General features: G+C 45.7%; 1 protein-coding gene across 5 annotated transcripts in view; it reads right to left on the reverse strand.

Moving 5' to 3' along the window:
• The window catches only part of unc79 (unc-79 homolog, NALCN channel complex subunit), a gene marked incomplete at its 5' end in the record, with an annotated part of 113538 nt that overhangs the window by 55848 nt on the left and 29861 nt on the right, over positions 1–27829 (reverse strand). For all 5 annotated transcript variants that reach the window (XM_084310124.1, XM_084310122.1, XM_084310123.1 and 2 more), the window contains 3 exons: positions 7790–8017; positions 8869–9084; positions 11537–11677. In XM_084310124.1, coding sequence (XP_084166250.1) covers positions 7790–8017; positions 8869–9084; positions 11537–11677 — 585 coding nt within the window. The remainder of the gene's footprint in view (positions 1–7789; positions 8018–8868; positions 9085–11536; positions 11678–27829) is intronic.

Raw genomic sequence — 27829 nt, forward strand, 5'->3', positions numbered from 1 at the left:
TTTAGGGGCTCATCTTTGCTTATCTCTCTCTCATACATGCTCTCTCTCTAACACACACACACACGACACACAGACATGCTCTCACTCTCTAACACACAAACACGCATGCTCTCTCTCTCTCTCTCTCTCTCTCTCTCTCTCTCTCTCTCTCTCTCTCTCTCTCTCTCTCTTTCTAACACACACAGTCTGCCTATGGCGGCCTTTCTCGATGGCTAGGCTGTGCTCGCTGAGTCTGTACCTAGTCAAGGATCTTCAGTCACAGTGCTCAGGTATTCTGCCACTGTGTACTCTCTGTTTAGGGCCAAATAGCATTTCAATTTCTTTCCAATGTGTCTCTCTCTCTTTCTCTCTCTCTCTGTACACTGTATATTGACTGTAGAACGGGAGCTCTCTCTCGCTCTCTCTCTCTTGCTATATGTTGACTGTATCATGCCCAGCCTCGGGCAGCGCTATTATTTAAGAATATGTTGACTGTATGAAAAAAAAAAATATATATATATATTTTTTTTACCTTTTTGGGGGGGGGGGGGGGGGGGGGGCTCGCGTTTAAATCTCGCACAGGGCCTCGCATTTCTCCCAGGCGGCCCTGTGTGTGTGTGTGTGTGTGTGTGTGTGTGTGTGTGTGTGTGTGTGTGTGTGTGTGTGTGTGTGTGTGTGTGTGTGTGTGTGTGTGTCCATGTGCATTTGTCCATGTCCATGTCCATGTCCATCTCCATTCACATGAAACATGACATAGAATAATTATTTTTTTGTTATTTTCTTTTAGAATACTTGTAACTGAGGGGTACAATTCCCTGACTGTATTGATAAGTATGGTATTATTAAACCACTACCGCTTGTACTTTAACTTCTGGCCATCCAGTACATGATATAGATATGATGAACACTTTCCCACCTGATGAAACGAAGTCCACACAAATGTATAAATCGAATATTTTATATAGCAAAGGGTATATACAACGTTCACTTAATGACATTTATGATTTGAAATGCACTTGTAAGGCAAATGAGTATTCGTAGGTAAATCAACATTGAATGTCCAATCTCTGGTTACGCAGGGAGCAAGTATACAACCTGGTTCTTTAGGGAACTATAGCGATGGTACTTAAATGATTATAGCTGGATACACTAAAGGGGGGGGGGGTCCCGCTGGTTGTAAGTCAGTAGGGGGGGGGGGTTAGGAGAGCCGCTGGCGGTATCCCATCTGGCCGACGATTTCTTGGGAGAATTCAGAGTGCTGAACACGGTGCCCACAGAACCTCGGTCCGCAGATGAACACAGCTGGGCCCTCTGGTGGACGGTAGCTGCCGGTCCACAACGAAGAGACGTGAGGCGACCTCACTCGGGGTAGAGCGCCGTCTCACCTGGACTCCTCTCGGGGGGTAGTTCCAACACTCAGCAGTGTTGGCCGTTATCCATGGAATAATCAAAGCACCCAAAGCACGTAGATAATCCAAGCCGTGGAAGGCTCGCCGTCGTCCGGGTAAAGTAATCCAATGTACAGGTCCACTCGTCCTGGCCCGGAGCTCCTCGGATGCAAGCACCACACGTGGTCTGCCCAGCCTGGTTAAGACTCCAGATAACGTCAGGAACGATGGGGGTACTGCTCACTTTATAACTCTAACCGAACGATGCACCATACATAATAGACTATTATTAACTTAATAGAAATACGTCCCACTCGACGGTATAGTGCCAAACTATGACAATTCAACTATTAATCCACACGATGTCTCAATGCCTATTCTGAGGCCAAGTAGGCCTTACTACACCACACGTGCGTCGTGGGTGAGGCTTCACGTCTGTTACTAGGTTGGAGGGTAAAGGACTAATGGACTAAAAGAAAGTTCTACTTTACTTGCGCCATATATATATATGCGCTGTGAACAAATAGTACCATTCGTATTTCGCCAGACGTATTCCTACGCGGAACCGGGCTTGTAACGACATGTTCGTCGGCACGATTGAACTTGAACCAAGGGGCTTGGCTGCTGGCGCCAGGTTCTCGTCCAATGGTAGAATGAAACTATTATGGGCTGTTAGTAGACTAAAGGGATATTCAGTGTATATTGTACAAGGAATATACAGGGGATATCAAACGATATACAAATACTATTAAATATATATCCATAAATAAATATATATATTCGGTTTAATCTGATCCTTCACAACAGCCGCCCCCTAATTAGTCCCACCTAATTAGCTAAGCAGAGACAGATTAACCGCACTGTCTACCACTCAAGGTCCGCTGTAAGGGTCAGTCAACTCACAAAGTCATGGGGTCACGGTCATCATCGATAGTGTCTGGGAGTCTGGGCAGTTCTATTAGCCTCGCCACGGGTCGTGTGTAAGTTCGCCCTTGGACGAGCACTTCAGCTGCTCGGACCTTGCCATCGGCACCGGTGATCACTTTGCTTACGCGGCCAGCCGGCCACATAGCTCTGGGTAGTGACTGGTCGATAATCATGACGACTGTTCCTTCTGTCAAATTGTCTCTCTCTTTTACCCACTTCTGGCGGGTCTGTAGAGACGGTAGGTAGTGGAGTAGGAAGCTGTTCCAAAACTTGTCAGCTAGTACTTGACTGTACCTCCACATTCTTCGGCCGTTCGCTTCTTCAGGCCTGTACATTGTCTGGGGTAGCGCGGGGTCTAGCCGCCCCATCAAGAGTGTGTTGGGGGTGACTGGGTCGACATCTGCTACATCACTGGAGACGTAGCCGAGGGGCTTGGAGTTCAATACTCCCTCGATCTCCGTGAGGACTGTCATTAGGACTTCCTCCGCCACAGTCTGGGCCCCAAGCACGGCGTACAGGGCTGTCTTTATAGAACGTACTTCTCGTTCCCAGGTTCCACCGAAGTGGGGTGCGTTCGGGGGATTAAACTGGAAGTCAATCTGGGATGGAGCGAGGTGGGTCTTAAGCTCTGGGCCCATAGCTTGGAAGCTCTCTCTCAGCTCTCTTTCTCCGCCTTTGAAGTTTGTCCCGTGATCAGACAACAATGTAGACGGTTTTCCTTTCCGTGATGTGAATCTTCGGAAGGCCATAAGGAATGAGTCTGTGCTCATAGTCGGAAGGAGTTCGATATGTATCGCTCTGGTGGTCATGCATTTGAATACAATACCCCACCGCTTCTCGGTTCCTCTTCCTTTCTTTATATACAACGGGCCAAAACAGTCCATGCCTGTGGAGTGGAATGGCTTATCGCCGAGTCGGAGGCGACAGGGAGGTAGGTCAGCCATCCGGGGTATGCTGGGCTGCGCGCGCCACTTTCGGCAGTCTAGACAGGTTCGCTGGAAGCGTCGCACCGCTTCTCTTCCTTGAAGTATCCAATAGCGACGTCTGATCTCCGCAAAGACTCTCTCTGCTCCTGCGTGGTGTACGTCCTCGTCGTATTTCTTTATGATCAGCTCTGTGACCTTGTGTCGGCTGTTCAAGACTATCGGGTACTTAACGTCATCCGGTAGATCGGGGGCTCTCCGCAGGCGACCACCCACTCTGATGAGATTATGGGCGTCACTCTCGGGTGCCAGGTGGAGCAGTCTGCTGTCTGATGGGACGGGCTTTCCTCCCTGTAGACAGTCTAGCTCATCGGGGAACGAGTCTCTCTGGGCTCGTTGTAGTAGAAGAAGTTCTGCTTCTTCGTAGTCAGCTGCTGAAATGTCGGCAGTGTGCTGAATCTCTGGGTGGTGCCACAGGAATGTCTTTAGCTGCGCACTCTGTAGGGTAATGCAATCATCTATGTTGGGGTCTGTGGAGGCGACTGTGCTCAGTCCACAGAACATAGGTTTCTTGTTCTCAGCCTCCTCTTTACTTGCTTCCCGTGGGGTGGGCGTAGGCCACTCTTCTTCCGGGAGCTTGAGGAATTCTGGTCCGTCGCTGTAGATGTTGCGACGGGTGAGGTCATCTAGGGACATTCCCCGGGTGATGACGTCAGCTGGGTTGTGTTTGGTGTCCACATACCGCCAGCTCGCTGCTTCTGTTAACTCTTGAATCTCGGTGACTCTGACTCCCACGAAGACCTTGTATCTGCATGTATCAGACTTGATCCATGTGAGTACTGTCGTGGAATCTGACCACAAGATTGTTCTGTGCACCGGAATGGTGAGTTCACGTTGGATTAACGTGGCTAGATGCGCTCCTGCTAGGGCTGCGCAGAGCTCTAGACGCGGGATAGATTGTTGCTTTCGTGGGGCTATTCTTGAGCGAGCCAGGATGAAAGCAGTGTGTATCTCTCCTCCCTTCTCTTGGGCACGCAAGTAGGCCACCGATCCATAGGCTACTTCGGAGGCGTCACTGAAGACGTGTAGATCCATCTTGCATGTCTCTGGCCTCACTGTGGGTGGGAAGTAGCTGCGGCGTATATTGACGCCTGGGAGTGAGCGGAGCTCCGTCTCCCACTCTCTCCATGTGGAGGCAAGGTGTGCGGGTATTGGGTCGTCCCAGCCCTGGTCCTTGTCCCATAGTGCTCGTACAATCATCTTTGCCCTGGTGGTGCAAGGCAGAACACATCCCAACGGGTCATATTGTCTGGCGAGTGTTCTGTACACACTCCGTCTGGTGGTTGGTATCGCAATGTATGACGCCGTGGATGGCTGATACATCGGCGAGCGTTGGGGGAGAGGCCTCCTAGGCGAGTCTCCTCTTGCGCCTCTCTGTGGGCTGGTACCGGCAGGGTACCATGGCCCGCTGGTCCAGGTGCTATTCCTCGGGGCTGGTCGTGCGTCATGCTCACCCGTGAATAGAGTCGGGGGTCTGTAGCGCAGCGCCGTGGGGGTATAGCCTGGGCTGTACTGGACCTCCTGGTCCGGTGGAGTACTGTGCTGTCGTCGGGCTTGGTTCTCCTCCTCTCCCTCTTCTTCTTCTATCAGGTCCTCTAGATCCTGTAGTCGTTTATTTAGCTTCTTCGCAGTGTATGCCGCTCCTTCCTTGTAGCTGGGTCTCGCTTGGACCGGTCGGGGAAGGGGGTCTGCGGGGGGTATAGGCTTGGTCTGTTGGTCAAGTTCAGGGTCGCTTGCTTGGTTAGGAGACGCTGCCCTTGACTGTTGTCTCGACGAGTTCCTTGAACCCCTGGCGGAGGGAGAGGGTGTTGCCCTGAGGCTCAGCCGCTTCATTAGCCGCGCCCGTAACTTGTCGCGCTCGGCTTGTAGTCTGTCGCGCTCGGTTTGGCGCTGGATGAGATCTGCTTCTCTTTGGGCACCGGCAGCGGCGCGCTGGGCGTCGGCCCGGTCTCTTGCCATATTCTCTTCCGTCTGAAGGCGTCTCATCTCCAGGCGTCTGCGCTCTTCTTCGCTCCGTCGTTGCGCTTGGAGTTGTTCGCGCTCGCTAAGCGTCTGTGCCCGGAGTCGATCGCGTTCACCCCGAAGTCGATCGCGTTCACCCTGAAGTCGATCGCGTTCACCCTGAAGTCGATCGCGTTCGGTAGAGGCTGTCAGGCTGACGAGGAACGCCTGTGATAGCATCCTCTCCGCTTCGCTGGGGGAAGACGGTTGTAGAGGTGAGCCGCTCCTGACGGTACTCGTTGGGGAGTCCCGGAGCTCTATTTCCTCGGCGCTCTCCTCCTCTTCTTCCGTGCAGAGTTCTCTCTCTGTAGGGTTGTCTTCCTCCCGGGGCTGGTCGGGGACTACTTCTTCGGTATTGGCGGGGGGTAAAGGCATGTCAGCTCCCTCCTGGTCCCCACCGTGAGCTTGGTCAGTTACATTAGAACCCACTAGGGCCTCTGTGGTCGGGGTAACCTGTTCGTTAAGGTCAGACATAATTTTACTTTCTACTTTTACCGCGTTTACCGTTTGTCGAAGGCTAGGTAGTTGACTGACAGCGTAATCCTCTAAGTACTGAGGTGGCTGTCGTCTGCGCTGCGGGCGTTCTACGTTAGGAGGACCGTTTCGTGGAGTGTTCATCATAGGCCATTTCAATATTAATAACACTATATTAATATTACACTAGTTACCCTCCGGCTCGAAGGACCAATTGTAACTGAGGGGTACAATTCCCTGACTGTATTGATAAGTATGGTATTATTAAACCACTACCGCTTGTACTTTAACTTCTGGCCATCCAGTACATGATATAGATATGATGAACACTTTCCCACCTGATGAAACGAAGTCCACACAAATGTATAAATCGAATATTTTATATAGCAAAGGGTATATACAACGTTCACTTAATGACATTTATGATTTGAAATGCACTTGTAAGGCAAATGAGTATTCGTAGGTAAATCAACATTGAATGTCCAATCTCTGGTTACGCAGGGAGCAAGTATACAACCTGGTTCTTTAGGGAACTATAGCGATGGTACTTAAATGATTATAGCTGGATACACTAAAGGGGGGGGGGGGTCCCGCTGGTTGTAAGTCAGTAGGGGGGGGGGGGTTAGGAGAGCCGCTGGCGGTATCCCATCTGGCCGACGATTTCTTGGGAGAATTCAGAGTGCTGAACACGGTGCCCACAGAACCTCGGTCCACAGATGAACACAGCTGGGCCCTCTGGTGGACGGTAGCTGCCGGTCCACAACGAAGAGACGTGAGGCGACCTCACTCGGGGTAGAGCGCCGTCTCACCTGGACTCCTCTCGGGGGGTAGTTCCAACACTCAGCAGTGTTGGCCGTTATCCATGGAATAATCAAAGCACCCAAAGCACGTAGATAATCCAAGCCGTGGAAGGCTCGCCGTCGTCCGGGTAAAGTAATCCAATGTACAGGTCCACTCGTCCTGGCCCGGAGCTCCTCGGATGCAAGCACCACACGTGGTCTGCCCAGCCTGGTTAAGACTCCAGATAACGTCAGGAACGATGGGGGTACTGCTCACTTTATAACTCTAACCGAACGATGCACCATACATAATAGACTATTATTAACTTAATAGAAATACGTCCCACTCGACGGTATAGTGCCAAACTATGACAATTCAACTATTAATCCACACGATGTCTCAATGCCTATTCTGAGGCCAAGTAGGCCTTACTACACCACACGTGCGTCGTGGGTGAGGCTTCACGTCTGTTACTAGGTTGGAGGGTAAAGGACTAATGGACTAAAAGAAAGTTCTACTTTACTTGCGCCATATATATATGCGCTGTGAACAAATAGTACCATTCGTATTTCGCCAGACGTATTTCTACGCGGAACCGGGCTTGTAACGACATGTTCGTCGGCACGATTGAACTTGAACCAAGGGGCTTGGCTGCTGGCGCCAGGTTCTCGTCCAATGGTAGAATGAAACTATTATGGGCTGTTAGTAGACTAAAGGGATATTCAGTGTATATTGTACAAGGAATATACAGGGGATATCAAACGATATACAAATACTATTAAATATATATCCATAAATAAATATATATATTCGGTTTAATCTGATCCTTCACAACAATACTGTTTTGGAGTCTTAATTTGGTTAACAATATAGGACAGGCATGTATAAGCAGTATGCTTCAGTCTGTACCTTTTCAGTCACTGCAAAATCAAAGATTGTGGAATGATTGTGCATATTGTATTGTGTGTGATGACTAAATAAAACTACTACTACTACTACTATGTCGCAACACCTGGAACGTCTAGCTCACAACAAGGCAACTGAACCCACGAACCCGTCCTGGAGGCTGACACACATTATGCACATGGTCTTTTTACATTGTGATTGTGTGTGTGTGTGTGTGTGTGTGTGTGTGTGTGTGTGTGTGTGTGTGTGTGTGTGTGTGTGTGTGTGTGTGTGTGTGTGTGTGTGTGTGTGTGTGTGTGTGTGTGTGAGTGTGCGTGTGCGCGCGTGTGTGTATGACAATGTGCATCTCACCACCAATCGTATCTCCTCCCGGGGAGTCAGCCGCTCCAGGAGCTCACAGCCCAGCTGGTAGCACAGGATGCTGGACTGGCACAGGCTGCACTCCAGGGCCTTCTCGTCCTTCTGGCAGGTGTGCGAGCCCCCCCACGGGGCCTGGAAGACGTTGTTGATTATGCCCACAATGTCCTTCCCCAGGCTGCTGTCTAGACCCAGCATCACACCGTCATCCTGGAGCTCCATCTGGGACAGTGTGGGTAGGAGGTGCGGGGGGGGGGGGGGGGGGGGTTGACCGTGAAACACAGGGATAGAAAAGTGGAACGCGACACCAAATCTCAACGGCCCACTGGTGTGTTTTGGGTTCGTTGTCATTTGTCTTTCAAATTAATGGAGGAGGATGTGGCAAGGACTAGCTCTGAACTAGCGTACCATGCAGGAGAATAAGCGTTGAATGCAGTGAATATGGCGTTTATACAGTATGTGTTTGTCTTTGGCTAGTCAGTTATTGTACACATACACAGCTATCAGATCCATTATCAGAAAACACACCAACATTATGGGAAATGCGCTTACCGTCTTCTCCAGAGTCAGGCAAGAAGATAGATACGAATTTCCTCTCTGTGGATTCAGTAGAAAGCTATCTAGCCTAGCTTAGCACAAATTAATGGAAGCGGATACGGACCAGCTAGCCTAGCTGTTGGCCAAAAAGGAGCTTTACGTTTTTTTTATTTTATTTTGTATCTATCTTCTTGTCTGACTCTGGAGAAGACAATATAACCATTATGGTAAATGGTAAATGGCTGCTTTTCTATATAGCGCTTTTATCCAAAGCGCTTTACAATTTGTTACTCACATTTTACCCATTCACTCACACATTCACTCACACATTCACACACCGACGGCGGAGGCAACCATGCAATGTGCCAACCTGCTCATCGGGAGCAATTAGGGGTTAAGTGTCTTTCTCAAGGACACATTGACACGCTGCCCGGGAGGAGCGGGAATCAAACTGGGAACCTCCGGATTACCAGGCGTCTGCCCTACCTCCCCATTATACATGTTTGTATAATATACGTATGTAACGGGCTGTTCACCTGTTTGAGTACGAGGTCAAACATGAGGATGAAGCAGCCCAGGTTCATGTCGTCGTCGTCACAGTCCAGGTCCAGGGCGCAGTGTCCCGCGGCGTGGCCCAGGTTCTTGAAGGGGCTGCAGCGCAGTGGGCTGCGGAAGGGACTCCGGAAGGGACTGGGGAAGGGGCTCAGGGTGCTGTGCTGCCCAGGACGTCCTGGGTCTGAGACCACACTCACCTGCCCACACACACACACACGCACACACACACACACACACACACACACACACACACACACACACACACAACATATGATGAGACCACACTCACCTACCAACACACAACACACACACTATATGATGAGACCACACTCACCTGCCAACACACACACACACACACACACACACACACACACACACACACACACACACACACACACACACACACACACACACACACACACACACACACACACACACACACACACACACACACACACACACACACACACACACACACAGACACACTATATGATGAGACCACACTCACCTACCAACACACACACTATATGATGAGACCACACTCACCTACTAACACACAACACACACACACACACACACACACACACACACACACACACAGCACACACACCATATGATGAAACCACACTCACCTGCCAACACACACACACACACACACACACACACACACACACACACACACACACACACACACACACACACAGACACACACACTATATGATGAGACTACACTCACCTACCAACACACAACACACACACACACTATATGATGAGACCACACTCACCTGCCAACACACAACACACAACACACACACACACACACACACACACACACACACACACACACACACACACACACACACACACACACCATATGATGAGACCACACTCACCTGCCAACACACACACACACACACACACACACACACACACACACACACACACACACACACACACACACACACACCATATGATGAGAGAGAGACCACACTCACCTACAAACACACAACACACACCATATGATGAGACCACACTCACCTGCCAACACACACACACACACACACACACACACACACACACACACACACACACACACACACACACACACACACAGACCACACTCACCTGCCAACACACACACACACCATATGATGAGACCACACTCACCTGCCAACACACAACACACGCACAACACACACACACCATATGATGAGACCACACTCACCTGCCAACATACACACACACACACACACACACACACACACACACACACACACACACACACACACACACACACACACACACACACACACACACACACACACACACACACACACACACACACACACACACACACACACACACAGACCACACTCACATGCCAACACACACACACACACACCATATGATGAGACTACACTCACCTACAAACACACAACACACACCATATGATGAGACCACACTCACCTACTAACACACACACACACACACACACACACACCATATGATGAGACCACACTCACCTACTAACACACACACACACACTATATGATGAGACCACACTCACCTACCAACAAACACACACACACTATATGATGAGACCACACACACACACACACACACACACACACACACACACACACACACACACACACACACACACACACACACACACACACACACACACACACACACACACACACACACACACACACACACACACACACACACACACACACACACACACACACACACACACACACACACACACACACACACTATATGATGAGACCACACTCATCTGCCAACACACACACACACACACTATATGATGAGACCACACTCACCTACCAACACACAACACACACTATATGATGAGACCACACTCACCTACCAACACACAACATACAACACACAACACACAACACACACACCATATGATGTGACCACACTCACGTACCAACACACACCATATGATTTCTATGAATGGTTGACAATAGAGGCCAGAATTTTTTTTTTCTGATAGGAATATCTGGGACCTGGCTTAATATAGTTACGGTTTAACTGTAGTGTGAAAAGCTCAGCTCTTTGTGGTTCTTTGAGTAAAACTTGATGATTCTCGTTCTGTGGGCGGCTACGTGGCGTAGTGGGCAAGGCACTCGCCACGAAATCTGGAGACGCTGGGCTTGCCTGTTCGAGCCCAGCGCTCCACATTTGCTTTCAGTTTAGCTGGTCGTCCGTACTAATACACATTGGCCGTATTAGGGGGTGGGAAACTGATGGGTGGGGATCCGGCGTTGTGGACAGCGACTCCTACAGGTCGGTTGGTGCACCTGCGCAGTGGAATCAGGAAGTGTCGGGGGCAGCATGAGCCTCCCACGCGTTACTCCTCGCCACTGAGAGATCGAGCTGCGCAGGTGAAAAGATACGACTGCTGTTACCTCAAGTACCGGAGGGGATGTATGACTTAGTCCACATTGCAGCCGGCTTGTGGGAGGCAAGAAACAGCGTTTGTGACAGGGGGGGTTGAATTGGATGATACGAAATTGGGATGGGAGAAAATATAGAAAATGGGAGAAAAAGTGGATACAAAAAAATGATTCTCGTTCTGTTGGATGGGAGTAACTTTGTCATGTCTGTCTCTCTCACCCTCCGAGGCCCCGTGTTGCTGGTCAGATCTGAGACCCGTGTCTTCCTCTGATTGGCCAGCTCCTTCACAGAGTTCACCCCGTCGGAAAACATACTAATCAACAGCTGCAGAGGCACCACGATGTCCAACTCCGACAGCACCTGGTCCCAGAGAGGATCCACACAAATTAATACATAATAGTAGTATACACACATTTGCAGATACACAGAAATGAACACACCAGAGATACAGACAGACTCACCCAAAAATACATACAAAGGAATGGATCTTGAAAAGATAAAATGTACACATAAAATGAACACTAACATACATTAGCGATGCACAGATGTGTCTAAGACTAATGACAATTCTAAGTTCTAAACTTTAAAGGAACATGCCAACATTATGTGAAATGCGCTAGCTGTCTTCTCCAGAGTCAGACATGAAGATTTCCTCTCTGTGCATTCAGTAGAAAATTATCCGTCCACAAGCTAGCCAAGCTTAGCACAAAATAATGGGAGTGGATACGGTTCAGCTAAACTAGCAGTTGGCCAAAAACACCTCTCCCAGAGTTTTAAGCTAGGCTAGTGGCCTTATCCGCTTCCATTCATTTGTGCTAAGCTAGGCTAGCTTGCAGTCGGATAGCTTTCTACTGAACGCACAGAGAGAAAATTGGTATCTATCTTCCAGTCTGGAGAAGACGGTAAGCGTATTTCCCATAATGTTGGCGTGTTCCTTTCGGCTGAAACCAAATACCAATCCGATCCATGACTTTTACTGAAGAGCATGAATTTAGACCATTAGTTTGGGGTCACTAGAGAGAAATGATTAAAGTTCCCCTCCATTAATTAATTAATTAAACAAGTTAATGTCTGAAAAAAGAAGCATGACTTTGACTTCTGCACAGATTGTGCAGAACTTGTCACCAGATTTATTTTTTTGCGTTTATCGCTTTTTTCTACTGGGCAGTCCAGTAGAGAGAGAGAGAGAGAGAGGAAGAGCGAGAGACAGAGTGGGGGGAAGACATTCGGCAAATGACGCCGGGTCCGGGAATCGAACCCGGGTCGGCCGTGCCGCGATGCAGCGCGTTACATGGTTCGCCACTTGGGCGCCCCACCAGAGCGCCCTTTTCACATTCTTCAATGTGATAATGACATAATCTGTCTCGTAAGTAGGCATCTTGCCAGTCATACACGACTCACAAAATGCCCAGTTGCCATTCAACCAGTAGCCTAGCAAGCTTTCAACAAGCCATCATTCCCAACTTGACAGCTTAGCCCAGGGCTTACAAGCACTGTGTGATGTTGTAGGTTGGTTTAAAACTGTATTGAAACCGGACCAAATATAATTCATGCATTTACACCATAACAACTCATCACAGGCTGTCAGAAACGTTTCAGAGGCCTGCCATTGGCCCATGGGCCGCACTTAGCCTGGTTTAGGTGGAAAAAGATAACGTTAACCGGTTTGGAGCAAGACATAAGTGGGGGAGGGAGGGGGGTGTTAAAAACGTGTGGAGGAGATCTTTAACACATTGGACGCCAAAAACGAGTATACTCGTTATTGCCCGCCATGCGTTGTGCGCCAGAAACGAGTTAACTCGTTTTTGGGATCAATATTAAAAATTTTCGCCATGGCATTCATAATTCATCCAGCCTCCCTCTGGGACTGCAGCTGGACCCTGTCTGATATTGCAACGCCTCAATACCGCCGCCTGGTGGATGTCGGGCGAGTTACACTCCAAGCCAAACCGGAAGTGGCGCTCTGTGCATCAAGGAAATTCCTCCGGCAGTAATATCTTGTAGCGTGGATCTAGATACACACTCGAGTGCATGGGATCGCTTTCGAAACGCAATAATCAATATGATTTTGGCGTTTATTGCGTCATACAAACGGGAAATGGATCTAGCAGATCAACGTCAAATAATTGGAATATTTTTCCTCCAGTCTCATCAGCGAACGGTAAGAGGAATATAACGTTATTTTCAGCCCGATTGTTTATTCATTTCAAGGCAATCCATCTGATCAACGTATCAAGCCATAGTAAGAAAAGACGCTACTGACGATCAAGGAATTATAAACGACCCCCCCCCTTTCCTTCACGCATGATGAAGCATAATGTATACCGATCATATACATTTGAATTTTTTAATATAGCGTGTATAGGAAAGAAACGCCAATCGATAATCTATGCGTCAGGGCCTATAACTCGCGTTTTAGGAATTACTGCAGAAAACCTTAAAAACATACTTATATTCTCGACGGTACTAACACGACAATGTATGAATGAAAAAATATAACGTTCCCACATCTGGAACGATAGATACCCGATGTTGAATGGGCCATAGTAATGTCGATATAGCTATAATATTTAAAAAGTTATAGCCCTGCAAAGAAGGTAAACATCTCCATAGGGTTACAGCACTGGCAGACTGGGCATAAGGATGGGTACAATGCATGGCGGACAATGTGTTAAGAATCAGGTGTAATCCATTTTCTCTCCATTAGAGAAATCGAACATGCTTCTACGTGCCAAAAATTCAAGTCTTGGTATCAGATTTGAGATTTTATGGGAAATCGTCCTACAGTATACCGATAGCCTGTTTTAGGCTGGCATCACTAGATATCACACAGACATAACCCACATAAAGCAGATTACGAGCTGCAAATACAAGGGCAGTTGTGGAAAAGTTGTTGATTTTTTTTTTTTTATTTCTCCCATCTCTGTTTGATGTGAATGTGACCCGTTTGTTGAGACGGAATTAGCCGTATCTCTTCTGGATACGACAGAAAACCTGAAACCCATCCATGTATGTAGGGCAGCAAGCTGTGAGTGCATATGGAATAAAAAGCAAAAAAGATTTCCCTGTCGTTCTCCGTCTCACTCAGTGACCCAGATCCATATTCAGAAGGGCCTCTGCCCAGACACTGTCACGCTCCATGACAACCTGTTCAATTCACGCCCAGAGCCCTCTGCAGGAGACGGCATGGACACGGTATGGACACGTCCGAGAAATGCACTGTATGAGCGAGTGTGTTTGTGTGAATTAGTTTGTTTGTGTGTTTGTGCTCTTACAGAAAAGCCATGGGAATTTCACATGTTTCTGTATGTTTCTAATGTTTTTGGAACACTTCATATAGGATTTACATGATTCCATTTTTGCTTAGCCTACATGATTTCATGTGTAATTATATCCCTGAACGACATGGATTTACCCCGACCGCCACCGCAGAGTTTTCATATAAACGCGGTAACTCAACCTTTAATAGAGCGGTTTCTGTGCTGTGTTTAGCACAGCACAGAAACCGCTCTATTAAAGGTCACCAATGACATTATTCTATCTGCTGACTCTGGTTCCCTATCCATCCTCATCCTCCTTGACCTCAGCGCTGCCTTCGACACCATTACCCACTCCATCCTCATATCTCCGTTTGTGATAAAGACTCGCTTAGATTGTCATCTAAAAAATGTGTGCGTCAGTGCGCAGAAGTAAAGAATAGAATCTTGAAATATCTAGATTGGTTGTTTTCTCTGGACTGCATCTAATCCGCTGTATCTATCTATTATCATATATCTATGTCTGTCACTATAGCCAATGGAAATGATAGAAATGGTCACATGGAAAATTCCTATTGTTTCTCAATAGTCCAGTCTGCTCCACAGAACAGGCCGTCAGATAGACGCACTGGTTGCACGTAATGTAGGATGGATAGACCGATAGAGAGAGGTGCTTGTCTCTGGTTTTATAATAAAATGGCAAAAAGACAAAGGTATAATGTTCAGTGCAAACATGTATTATATATAATAATGGAAAGTAGAAAAAACTGCTCAATTACAGTTTATTATGCAACCTATGCAGCTTGTTTATTTTGATAAATGTTCTGCCTCTGCCACAAATGTGTTACGGTGGGTGGGAAGGTGAGGAGAACCCAGATGCGGAACCACGATAACGAGAGATAAGAGGCAGAGACGAAGGAGTAGTATATAATGAAGGGTATTTACTGAGCAAGCCGGTACACAAAAGCATGTTACAAGGACAAACAAAAGCGAACTGTAAAACACGGAAAAACAAACCTCAGCAGAGCTGGAAAACAGGACTAGAATAGACAGGAACAAACTCACGGGGAAATACAGGGTAAACGGCAGACAGGGAGCTTCACAAATGATAAACAGAGACACGACAGGATACCGGGGTAGAACAGAGACAATGACGCCACAAGGAAATCAGAAACAAGCAGGTATAAATACTACCCTTGATTGAAATGAATAACAGCTGGCAAGCCCAGGCAAAAAAGCCAAAATCTGAAACACACTAGGAATACACCAAACTAGACACAAAAGGCATAACCATAATACAAAAACCAGACAGGAGGACGACATCAAACAAGGGAAGGGAGAGCCAATGACAACATGAACAAGGACAGCACATTAATCATATTTAGCCACAAATATATAATAGAGTGCACTATCTGAAGGTGCCCGCCAGAGGGCAGCAGAAGGCCACTGTTCACATTGTTCCGACTGTCCCAGACGTGTGTATCACTTCCGCAACGGATTTGATTTCCAGGGTTGGCCTGATTGGCCACTAAGCCCACGTGACCCTATGCTGGCACGCCCCCCTTACGCCTGAGAGTCACACACAGCTAGCGGCAGCCAGAGAGCCTTGCTACTACTAGCTGAGTGATGAATGAAGCTCTATCTGTTTCACCTAACAGCACTATTGCTCCGTGATCATAGCCATCCATCTCTAAAGCTAACCACTATTTGTAAAAGCCACAACCACGTTACCATATGTAATAATGTAAATCATTGTGTCGTTGTACATATTGTGTATACACTGTCAGAAGCTAACGCAGCTTAGCCTGGTAGCTATTGTTGTGCTAACAACATCCCGACGCGTAGCTTGTTAGCCAGCATGAATGCCCGATGTAGAAGGCATAGACGCAGGTCGCTTGTTGGCCGGCATGAGTGCCCGATTTGGGGTGGTTCTCTCCTCTTTGTGTGCCTTTGTCCTTGCGGGTGTTCTGCCGGGGGAGCTTGTGGACGCGACAATAGTGGTGGTTGTAGGGTGTTTGAGCTTGTAGCCTAGTTAGCTCGCAGCTATCGTTAGCTTCTAACGCAACGGTGTATACACAATATGTACAACGACACAATGATAAAACACCTTATAAATACTATTGTCATGTCCATAAGTACCCTGGCAGAATACTTGTGAGGACAAGGGTATACAAGGAGGAGAGAACCATTTTAAATCGGGTATTCATGCTGGCTAACAAGCTGTGTAGCTATGAGCTAACTAGCGCTACAAGCTCAAACACCCTACAACCACCACTATTGTCGCGTCCACAAGCTCCCCCGGCAAAACACCCGCAAGGACAAAGGCACACAAAGAGGAGATAACCACCCCAAATCGGGCACTCATGCCGGCCAACAAGCGACCTGCGTCTATGCCTTCTACATCGGGCATTCATGCTGGCTAACAAGCTACGCGTCGGGATGTTGTTAGCACAACAATAGCTACCAGGCTAAGCTGCGTTAGCTTCTAACGGTGTATACACAATATTTACAACGACACAATGATTTACATTATTACATATGGTAACGTGGTTGTGGCTTTTACAAATAGTGGTTAGCTTTAGAGATGGATGGCTATGATCACGGAGCAATAGTGCTGTTAGGTGAAACAGATAGAGCTTCATTCATCACTCGGCACAATAGCTACAAGGCTAAGCTGCGTTAGCTTCTAACGGTGTATACACAATATGTACAACGACACAATGATTTACATTATTACATATGGTAACGTGGTTGCGCTTTTACAAATAGTGGTTAGCTTTAGAGATGGATGGCTATGATCACGGAGCAATAGTGCTGTTAGGTGAAACAGATAGAGCTTCATTCATCACTCGGCTAGTAGTAGCAAGGCTCTCTGGCTGCCGCTAGCTGTGTGTGACTCTCAGGCGTAAGCGGGGTAAGGGGGGCGTGCCAGCGTAGGGTCACGTGGGCTTAGTGGCCAATCAGGCCAACCCCGGAAATCAAATCCGTTGCGGAAGTGATACACGCGTCCCAGACAGGACCCTGTCTGGGATCATGACACAAATGTATGTCTTAGTTATAAGGTGGTCTGTCACAGAGTTAAAACATTTTCACTATCAATTTATTAAATTAGCCATTGTTTTTGGTTCTGGCCCGTCATATATAATGGCTTGGAAAAAATTTGGCCCGAGGCCAAACTTAATTGCCGACCCCTGCTCTACATCTTACCACTTGGACAGATCCTCCGCAAACATGGCCTCCGATTCCACTGTTACGCTGATGACATACAGCTCTACCTCTCCACCAAGACCATTACTGCCGCCACCCACTCCACCCTCATCACCTGCCTTTCTTCTTTTTTTTTTTTATTTATTTTTTAGCTTTTGTAGCTTTTTACTACTGGGCAGTCCAGTAGAGAGAGAGAGAGAGGAAGAACGGGAGACAGAGCGGGGGGAAGACATTCGGCAAATGACGGCGGGTCCGGGAATCGAACCCGGGTCGGCTGTGCCGCGACGCAGCGCGTTACATGGTTCGCCACTTGGGCGCCCCATCACCTGCCTTTCTGACATAAAATTCTGGACGCAAAAAATCTTTCTGAAACTCAACTGTGACAAATCTGAACTAATCATTATTGGCCCACATTCCCTGACCCGTCCCACCCAGGATTTTTCAGTCAACATTGACGGCTCCATTGTCACCCCCTCCACCCACGTCTGCAACCTAGGTATCATTCTCAACCCCACCCTTTCCTTCCTCCTGCATGTCAACCAGATCACTAAAACCGCCTTATTCCACCTCAGGAACATTGCCAGTCTACGCCCCTCACTATCCTTCTCTGCTGCCGAAACACTGACTCACGCACTTATCACATCCCGACTGGACTATTGCAACAGCATTCTGTATGGCACATCCACAAAAATCCTCAATAAACTGCAATACGTCCAAAACTCTGATGCTCACATGCTCACCTCCACCCGCCACTCCGACCACATCAACCCCATCCTCCACAATCTCCACTGGCTCCCCATCATGTACTGTACAGGATTCAGTAAAAAATTCTACTCATCACCTTCAAAGCCCTCAACAACCTGGCCCCCTCCTACCTATCTGACTTCCTTCTCCACCACACGCCTACCCGCTGCCTCAGGTCCACAGATGCTAACCTCCTCCAACCCATCAGAACTAAGCTCCGGACCTGGGGCGACAGGGCCTTCGCTGTAGCTGCCCCCACCCTCTGGAACTTTTCCTCAAAATCAGGGAAACACTCTCAGATGTCATTATTGTTCTTTATTTTAAAACACAACAATGAACAATGACAAGAATAAATAAATTAAATTAAAAGCAATGGCATTCAAAATGCTGGAGAACTTTTTTTGCACTCAAAACAGTTGCTGTAGGCCTACAAGGTTTCTGAACCCAGCTTTCTCAACTGTATATATATATATTGGAACTTGGTCCACACAGATTAACTCTGAGACTGCCCTGTTGAGCCTTTTATCATCTTTGGACTAATTTGTGTACTTAATAATGCTGCTCAAAAAAAGCTGGGAGGTTAGGTTGCTTCTGAGTGGGGGGAGTGACTCTGTGAGCCAAATGCAGCAGATTTCTGTAGTTAAAAAAGATTCAAGGGGTAGAAAAAGTATGGTTGTATTATTATTATACATTTGTCATTAGTTTGAGATACCATAACCTAGAAAACATTTTGATGAGTGAGACTGATTATATATAGCCTATCATAATCTAGAACTAGGTTATGTCATATTGTAGGCTGTTTAACAAAAATAAAATAGATTTCCGTTGTCTTTATACAGTATGTATGAACCATTAAATGGGCAATTGTCAAATGTCTCTGTATAAATCACGTTTGTGACTAAGCTATAGAGATGCACATGTGCATCAATTCAATGCTGTTGTGGGTAGCAACAGGGGATGCTGTGTTTACTAGCTTTCAGCACGGGAGTTTAGGCTGTGTATAGCTTATTATTAAGCTTTTCAATTTATTTTCCATTCTTGCAAATAGCATTGTGGACATTTTCTAATGCTCGTATAAGGAATTTAGCCCCTTTCGTGACTGTGATGCAACCCTTGGTTGAATACGCATTCACGTATTCAACCAAGGGTTGCATCACAGTCACAAAAGGGGCTAATAAGGAACTGTAGTCACGAGAGCTAGCATAGCTCATCCAACGAATGTTGGCATCTAGGGCTGCAACGATTAGTCGACATAATCGACGATGTCGATTATAAAAAATCGTCGACGAGGAATTGTTGCGTCGATTAGTCATTAAATATTTTTTTTATTTTTTTTATTTTTTTTGCACTACCTATCTTTGTGAAAGTGGCTTCTCAGCTCTGGTCCAGCCAGCTGAAGACTTCTTAGCTTAACATAACAGACCGACAGTAAGTTTGGGGGAACTAATGGGATAACTGGGGATGTTGTTTGGTCCTGACAAGAGTCTCAAAGCAACTCTGAGGTCATGCTCAATGTCCAATCTGTTCCTCTGCTCTGTCTTCAGCTGGACCAGAGCTGAGAAGCCACTTTCACAAAGATAGGTAGTGCAAAAAAAAATAAAAAAAATATAATATTTTTTTCTTTATATAATTGTTTTTCGACTAGTCGACTAACATTGATTGGCATCAATGGCATGACTACAGTACTGATAGGAGCTACTGTAGCATTAAACGTAACGTTAGTTATCATACCATACCATCGGCAATTGCAGTGAGGATCTTTATTAACGTTAGCTAGCTAGCACATTTTGCATAGAATAAACTCGGCTAACGTTAGCTTATATAGCTAGCAAACTATAATTCTAGTCAAAGCTAGCTAGCTAACGTTAATCAATAAAGATCCTCACTGCGATTGCCGATGGTTATGATAACTAACGTTACGTTAATGCTAGCTCTCGTTACTACAGTTCCTTATACGAGCATTAGAAAATGTCCACAATGCTATTCGCAAGAATAGAAATCTCAATCTCTCTCCATCAGAGCTCTCTCTTCCGGTAAACTAGCGCAACGTCACCACTGACAGCAGCGCTGTGCTCCAATAGGAAGGCATTCGCATGCATAAATTAATAAATTAAAGGGGGAAAAAATACTGTTTTTTTCCAAACGCAGTATAGTATAATTTCGAACACTCTAGTACTATATTAGTACTATACTAATACCGGTATACCGTGCAACCCTAGTGCTGATCAGGAAATGGATAATCGATTTTTCAGCCCGCTTCTCTAGCGTGCATAAGTACACATATACTATCGATAATCTAGCGTCTATTTGAAAACGATTCATAAATAGTCCGAAAAATGACAACGTGTTTTGTGTATTCCACTAACGGGCGGTTCCTGCAGAATAAAAAAAAAATCTGGAAGTTTAAAAAAAATAGCGTTTTTCAAAATGGTATAAAACGGAAATGTACCGATTAAAAAACAATCCGTTTCGACAATGTTGACTGCAAAGTAAACAAGTCATTGATAAGCGACGGGCGTATTAGACACATAGCCATAATTTAAGATATAGTTTATGCATTCGCAAATGTGCTCGCCCTCTCATTGAATAGAACGCTGGCACTCAAGCGCTAATTCTAGCGCCCCCTGCTGGCACTCAAAGTGTTAATAGTGTACCCACATTGTGCACAGTTGCCACACTTGTAGTTCCCATTCGGGGTGTTATCAAGGAACGTGGGTCTGTGAGCAGTGGGTGGGCTGTAGGATCTCACTAGTTGGTTTCTCAGGTTGGGGGGGGGCGTTTGTAGACTACGGTGGGAGGTTCCTTGGAGACAGATTGGAGTTTGGGATCAGAGTTGATGATGTGCCAGTGTTTATGTAGGATCTTTTTTAATTCAAAACCTACAGGAGAATATGTAGTGCAGCACAGAAGGGACTGGTCCTTAGTGGGTCTAATACTAGGTTGCAGGAATTCAGAGGCGGACAGAGCAGATATCACACAAACGCACCAGACGAGGCATACGGAAGAAGAGGCCACTCCTACCAAACCCGGAGCGCAACACAATCATGAACTTCTCCACTGCAGCACTGACAGAGACCTGCATCACAGCCCTTAGTAGTAAGGGGTTGTCGTTTGTACCCACTACCACCACCAACGACTTTGATACCATCATAGACTTCCACAAGTTCTTCAGAACATTGAGACTGAAAGAGTTCTTCCACTCTGGAGGAGCCACCAGCCCAGGGACTCATGTCCCCGTGCGCAGCGCCACCCCCTCTCAGGCCAGCACAACAGTGAGTAAACCTATTACGCCATTCAAGAAGAAATCTAAGGTCGACAACAATTCTAAGGTCGTAGGAGTCCCGAAACTATTTTAAACATGTTTGATAATCTATCCATTTGTCCCTCAACGTTCTGAAATGTGATAACAGTAGATTTGCCTGCTCCTTTAACCCTTTCTCTGCCACGCTTATATCCATCCTTGTAGCCAGTCTGCCAGCTCTATTTGTCTATGGAGATGTTCCCCTTCTTTGCAGGGCTATAACTTTTTAAATTGTATTGCTAAATTGATATTACTATGGCCCATTCAACATCAAGTATCTATCGTTTAGGATGTAGCAACGTTCTACTTTTTCATTCACACATTCATACTAAAATATGGTCTAAAGTATAAATATGCTTTTATCGTTTTCTGCAGCATTCCATAGAACGTGAGTTATAGCCATAAATACATATATTAGATCATCAAATGTAGTTTGATACCGATTGACGTCAGATAAAAAATTTCAATTGTACAAGGTCCTAAACGTCATGCCTCATCATCTGCTGGTGACCGGAGGGGGGGGGGGGGGGGGGGTTATAAGTCCGTGGCCGACATTAAATCATTTATGCAGTATGGGCGATATGTTGATCAGAGCAGTTTATATGTATAATAATAATCAAACACGCTGAAACTCACCGCAGCTTCCTCGTAGCATTGGGTGATCAGCGTGGAGCAGAAAGTTCGCTATTATGGGATGTCGATCTAGTTGGTCCAGTTCCAGGTTGTATAATACTATATACGTCCAAATCATGTTGTTTATTGAGTTAGGGCAACCGATCGATTATCCAGTGTGTCGAGATGGAGCCCCGGGAGCAATAGCGAGTGGCCGGACGAAATATGGGTGAGCACCACTTCCGGCCGCTCACTTCCGGTTTTGGCGATTAGCCGATCGGCCACCAGATGGCGGTCTTGAACCGTTGGAGAGTTGAGAGGAGATCTACAGGAGATCTCAAGTCTCCGTGGGTGAAATATGATTGCCATGACAGATTTTTGAAATATTGATCTCAAAGACGCTGTACGACGTCATTGGCAGATTACGCATGGCGAGGAATGACATCTAAAGTCGTCCTTGGCGATTAAAGGGTTAAGAGTGATGCATTGTGGGATATATACTGTAGGTCTGGTCTACGCAAGCAGCCAATAGTCAGTCACACATCCCTTCTCCAACTTAAAACTAACGTTATTTGAGCGAACATTTAACGTTATTATAACACTATTTTAAAGTTAGTGAATGTGAATGCACATACATAGCTAGTTAAATATCACAACTCATGTCATTGTTCATCATTGGGGGAAACTAGCCAATATAGCTAATGTTATAGATAGGCTAGCTAGCATATAGCTAACGTTATAAATTGAAAACAAAGCTAACATTAATATCCAGTTGACATTACAGATCATAATATCTATGATAACGTTAACGAAGTGAGAGTAGGGGTTAGGGAAACGTTGATGTAGTCAGAGTGTAGCGGGGACGGTAGACAGAGGCAGCACTTGATTTGCGTGTAATGTTAGCATAACATTGAGCAAGCTACATGACCAGCACTTCGGCCCGGGAGTGTTGGGAGAACGCTCCCCTGTACTCTACTGTGATTCAGATTAATACAGGAAAAGGTATACATTGGGGGCTCGAGTCCGGGATATGAAAATAAATCCTGATTTCATCTGTGTGTTGTAAACTGTATGGAAACGTGAAGTTAGCTCATGCTACTGGAAAACGGACGCCTTGTCATTAAATGAAGTAAAAAATTATGACGCCCCTTTTATTTTACCGCGGATCTCGCGGTCGTCTGTTCCCCGACTTGTCACACCCCGGGATTGCGGTGATGCGGTTATCGCGACAGCCCTACCAACATCTCCACTTTTGTGGACCACTGTCTCAAGCCATGGGTGACCTCCCTTCCCTCCTATACACGGGATTCCATTGATCTCATTAACAAACTAAAGGCCACTGTACTACCAGACAATGCTACGTTTGTCACTTTAGATGTGACTAGTCTGTACACCAACATCCCACATGATGGTGGGATTGAAGCGGCTCGCACCTTTCTGAGCCTCAGACCCGAGACTGATAAACCCAGTACAACCTGCATATCGCTGCTGTCGGGACAAAACCTCATAACTCCATTTTTTGAAATTTCTTTTTTATTATATAAATCAACTCCGTAGATCATCCTCCATATGTGTGTGTGGGTTTTACAAAGTTTAAACAATGGGAAAGCATTAAACCTCCTAACTCTATTCACCCTCAAATCTGTGTTAGTTTTTTTCATCTGCTGAAAAGTTGGATTTTTGGAGTTATGAGGTTTTGTCCCGACAGCAGCGATATGTGACCTAATGGAAACTGTACTGACCAACAAATACTTTAAGTTCAAATCAGATCACTATCTCCAAACCAAGGGTACGGCCATGGGGAGTACCATGGCCCCCAACTATGCTAATCTGTACATAGGTCAGTTTGAGAATCAGTATGTATTGGACCCTGTTGCTAACACTTTTCTTCCAGACATATTGATATATCAGCGCTACATTGACGATATATTCATTATTTGGACAGGGAGTGAAGAGTCACTGGAGACATTTCACAAGTATCTCAACGCAGCTAACTCAAATTTGAGCTTCACTCTAGAGGCCAGCCCCAGCAGCATCAGTGTCTTGGATGTTTTGGTCATCAAGGAGGGGAACACTATCCATACAGATTTATTTCGCAAGCCTACTGACAGAAACACTTTACTACGGGGTGACAGTTTCCATCCCACCCACCTCATTAAGAGCCTCCTGGTCAGCCAGTTTCACCGAGCCAGGAGAATCTGCAGCCTTGATAGTCTATATCAGAGACAGTCCACAGACCTGAGCAGGAGATTCCAGGAGAGAGGGTATCCTACAGAATGGATAGACAAAGCTGCTAACCGCTTTGACTTGGCCACACAGGATGAATGCCTGCAACCTAGTATTAGACCCACTAAGGACCAGTCCCTTCTGTGCTGCACTACATATTCTCCTGTAGGTTTTGAATTAAAAAAGATCCTACATAAACACTGGCACATCGTCAACTCTGATCCCAAACTCCAATCTGTCTCAAGGAACCTCCCACCGTAGTCTACAAACGCCCCCCCCCCCCCCCCCCAACCTGAGAAACCAACTAGTGAGATCCTACAGCCCACCCACTGCTCACAGACCCAGGTTCCTTGATAACACCCCGGATGGGAACTACAAGTGTGGCAACTGTGCACAATGTGGGTACACTATTAAGAGCAAGACCTACACACATCCACAGAATGGTAAAACCCTCAGAGTTCGTGGCTTCATCACCTGCAGCTCCACTCATGTCATCTACCTCATAAAATGTCTGTGTGGCCTGAGCTATGTAAGCAAAACCAACCGGCAACTCAAAACATGCATCAGCAAACACCGCAGCAACATCAGATGTGCTGATGAACATAACCCGGTTGCAGTACATTTTAGACAGGCAGGACACAACATCAGCACATTAAGGTACACAGGCATTGAAAAGGTAGAGAGACCAGCCAGAGGAGGAGACCATGACAAACTACTCTTGCAGAGAGAAACCTACCATATACACACCCTTCAGACTATGGCCCCTCTTGGACTTAATGAAGAGTTTGATATTAAACCCTTCCTGTAAATACACACATTCTGTCTCTGGTTCTGTTTTTAAGTTTTCTCATTATATTTTTCTCAATTTTACATGTGAAAGTGTGATACATCTAACTACTACTGTTATTGTAACTATGTATGTTCTAACACTTAAGCTGTAAAATTTTTTTGCAAATTTGTAGCCTATAGGCTAATTGATTTAAACCTTGACCTGGTTCATCCCCTATGTATATATACTCCACCCCTTTTCACATGTTGGTGACACTTGAATAAGGCCACAGGCCGAAACGTTGTGTTGAATTGAATTAAACTGCAGACGGTGTGCTGACTTCTTTTTACAACTTTACTTTCCTCTAGTGCCACCATCAGTCTAAACATTAATTCATATCCTTCTTGTGAACGCGATAACTCCAACAGCTTTTGTTCAAATCCTTTCTAATTTGACCCCCTAGAGCAGGGGTTCCCAAACTTTTCAGGCCGGGACCCAGAAAATAAGGCGTCAGAGAGCCGCGGCCCAATGCACATTGTCAGGCTTTTTTTTTTTTTTTTTGCCAGATGACCGATTTTTTAAGCCAAATATCACTTCAATCCTATTAAGTTAGTTCAAGTTAGTTATTCATTTATATGTGCTATTTATGAGAGGGCTAACTTGTTGCAAAATAATAATGATAATAATAATAGCCTCATTAAAATACTATTGTTGCTTCGGTTGTTTTCAGTGTTTTATGTGCATAATCGGTTATTTAGTTTGAAATGTTTGTTGAAATAAGTCGATTTTTCGTTTTTGTTTATTTATACCATATAAATATATATATCACATTTTAGAATACAATAGAATAGAATTTTAGAATACAACTAGAAACACTGTCCTGCCCTGCTTCTAAGTTCAGTGGCCTAAAAAAAAGAAATAAAAATAAAAAATATTGTTTTTTTGGATTTTTTATTTATTTATTTTAATCATCTCGCGGCCCTCCCGTGGCTGCTCGCGGCCCACCTTTGGGTCGCGACCCCGACTTTGGGAACCACTGCCCTAGAGCACAGGTCGGCAATAGGCGGTCCGCGGGCCGAAATTGGCCCGCCAGCAATAATATCTGGCCTTCAGAAGAAAAAAAAGAAAAAAAAAGTTATATCAGACCAACTAGGCTAGGCTATATGTTAGCTATAATGTCCAAATAGAGAAACTACCACCACCTAAAGAATGCTTATTATACGTTGTTTTATCCATGTTGAGAGTGAATAACAGGTAGGCAGCGAGGTGCAATGTAGTGCTTGCTCAACATGAAAAAAGTCAGTGGACAGCGCCTGGTGCTGAAATAACAAACAAGCCACACCACATGTGTGGTGTGAAATTAAAACATCAGTTCAGTAAGTAATTCAAACTTTATCTTTACTTATATGACTGTGACGGCACCACACATGTAAACAGTAACAATGCAATTAAACTGAAGTCAAATCAGAGCAAAAAAAGCTGAATCTGCTTCAGGAAGATGCGCTGCATTAGGTATATAAGGAATTACAACGAGACATTTATTAACTAAATAAAAAAGACTATTAGGCTTTTAACCCTCTAAAGCCGGGCGCAACAGTAGACATGTTTTGTAAAACATTAAATATCTTTGGATTTGTTTGTGATAAAGACTTGCTTTATTGTATCGGAATCGATTGTCATCTCAAAATTTAGTGCATCTCTCAGAGAATGCGCGGATGTAAAGCATAGAATCTTGAAATATCTAGATTGGTTGTTTTCTCTGGACTGCATCTAATCCGCTGTATCTATCCATTTATCATATATCTATGTCTGTCACTATAGCCAATGGAAATGCTAGAAATGGTCACATGGACTGGGAGAACCAATGGAAAATTCCTATTGTTTCTCAATAGTCCAGTGTGCTCCACAGAAAGGGCCGTCAGATAGACACATTGGTTGCACGTAATGTAAGATAGGCCGATAAGAGAGAGGCGCTTGTCTCTGGTTTTATAATAAAATGGCAAACAGACAAAGATATAATGTTCAGTGCAAATGTGTATGTCGTTTACAGTTTATTAGGCCACCTATGCAGCTCGTTTATTTTGTCCATTATCTGCCTCTGCCACAAATGTATGTCTTAGTTATAAGGTGGTCTGTCACAGAGTTAAAATGTTTTCACTATCAATATATTAAATTAGCCATTATTTTTGTTTCCGGCCCCCCATACAATGGCTTGGAAAAAATTTGGCCCTCTGCCAAACTTAATTGCCTACCCCTGCCCTCGAGGAAGAACCCCTATTGATTTTGGAGACCCCATAACATTTCCTCTAGTAGTGCCACCATGAGGCATTCAATTCAATACTCAAATGAGTGTATCTCCTGATCTGATGAGTGCATGCACATTATGCGCATGGAAG

This window comes from Notolepis coatsorum, assembly GCF_963971535.1.
Source record: "Notolepis coatsorum genome assembly, chromosome: 3".
In the NCBI taxonomy this organism is placed as follows: Eukaryota; Metazoa; Chordata; class Actinopteri; order Aulopiformes; family Paralepididae; genus Notolepis; species Notolepis coatsorum.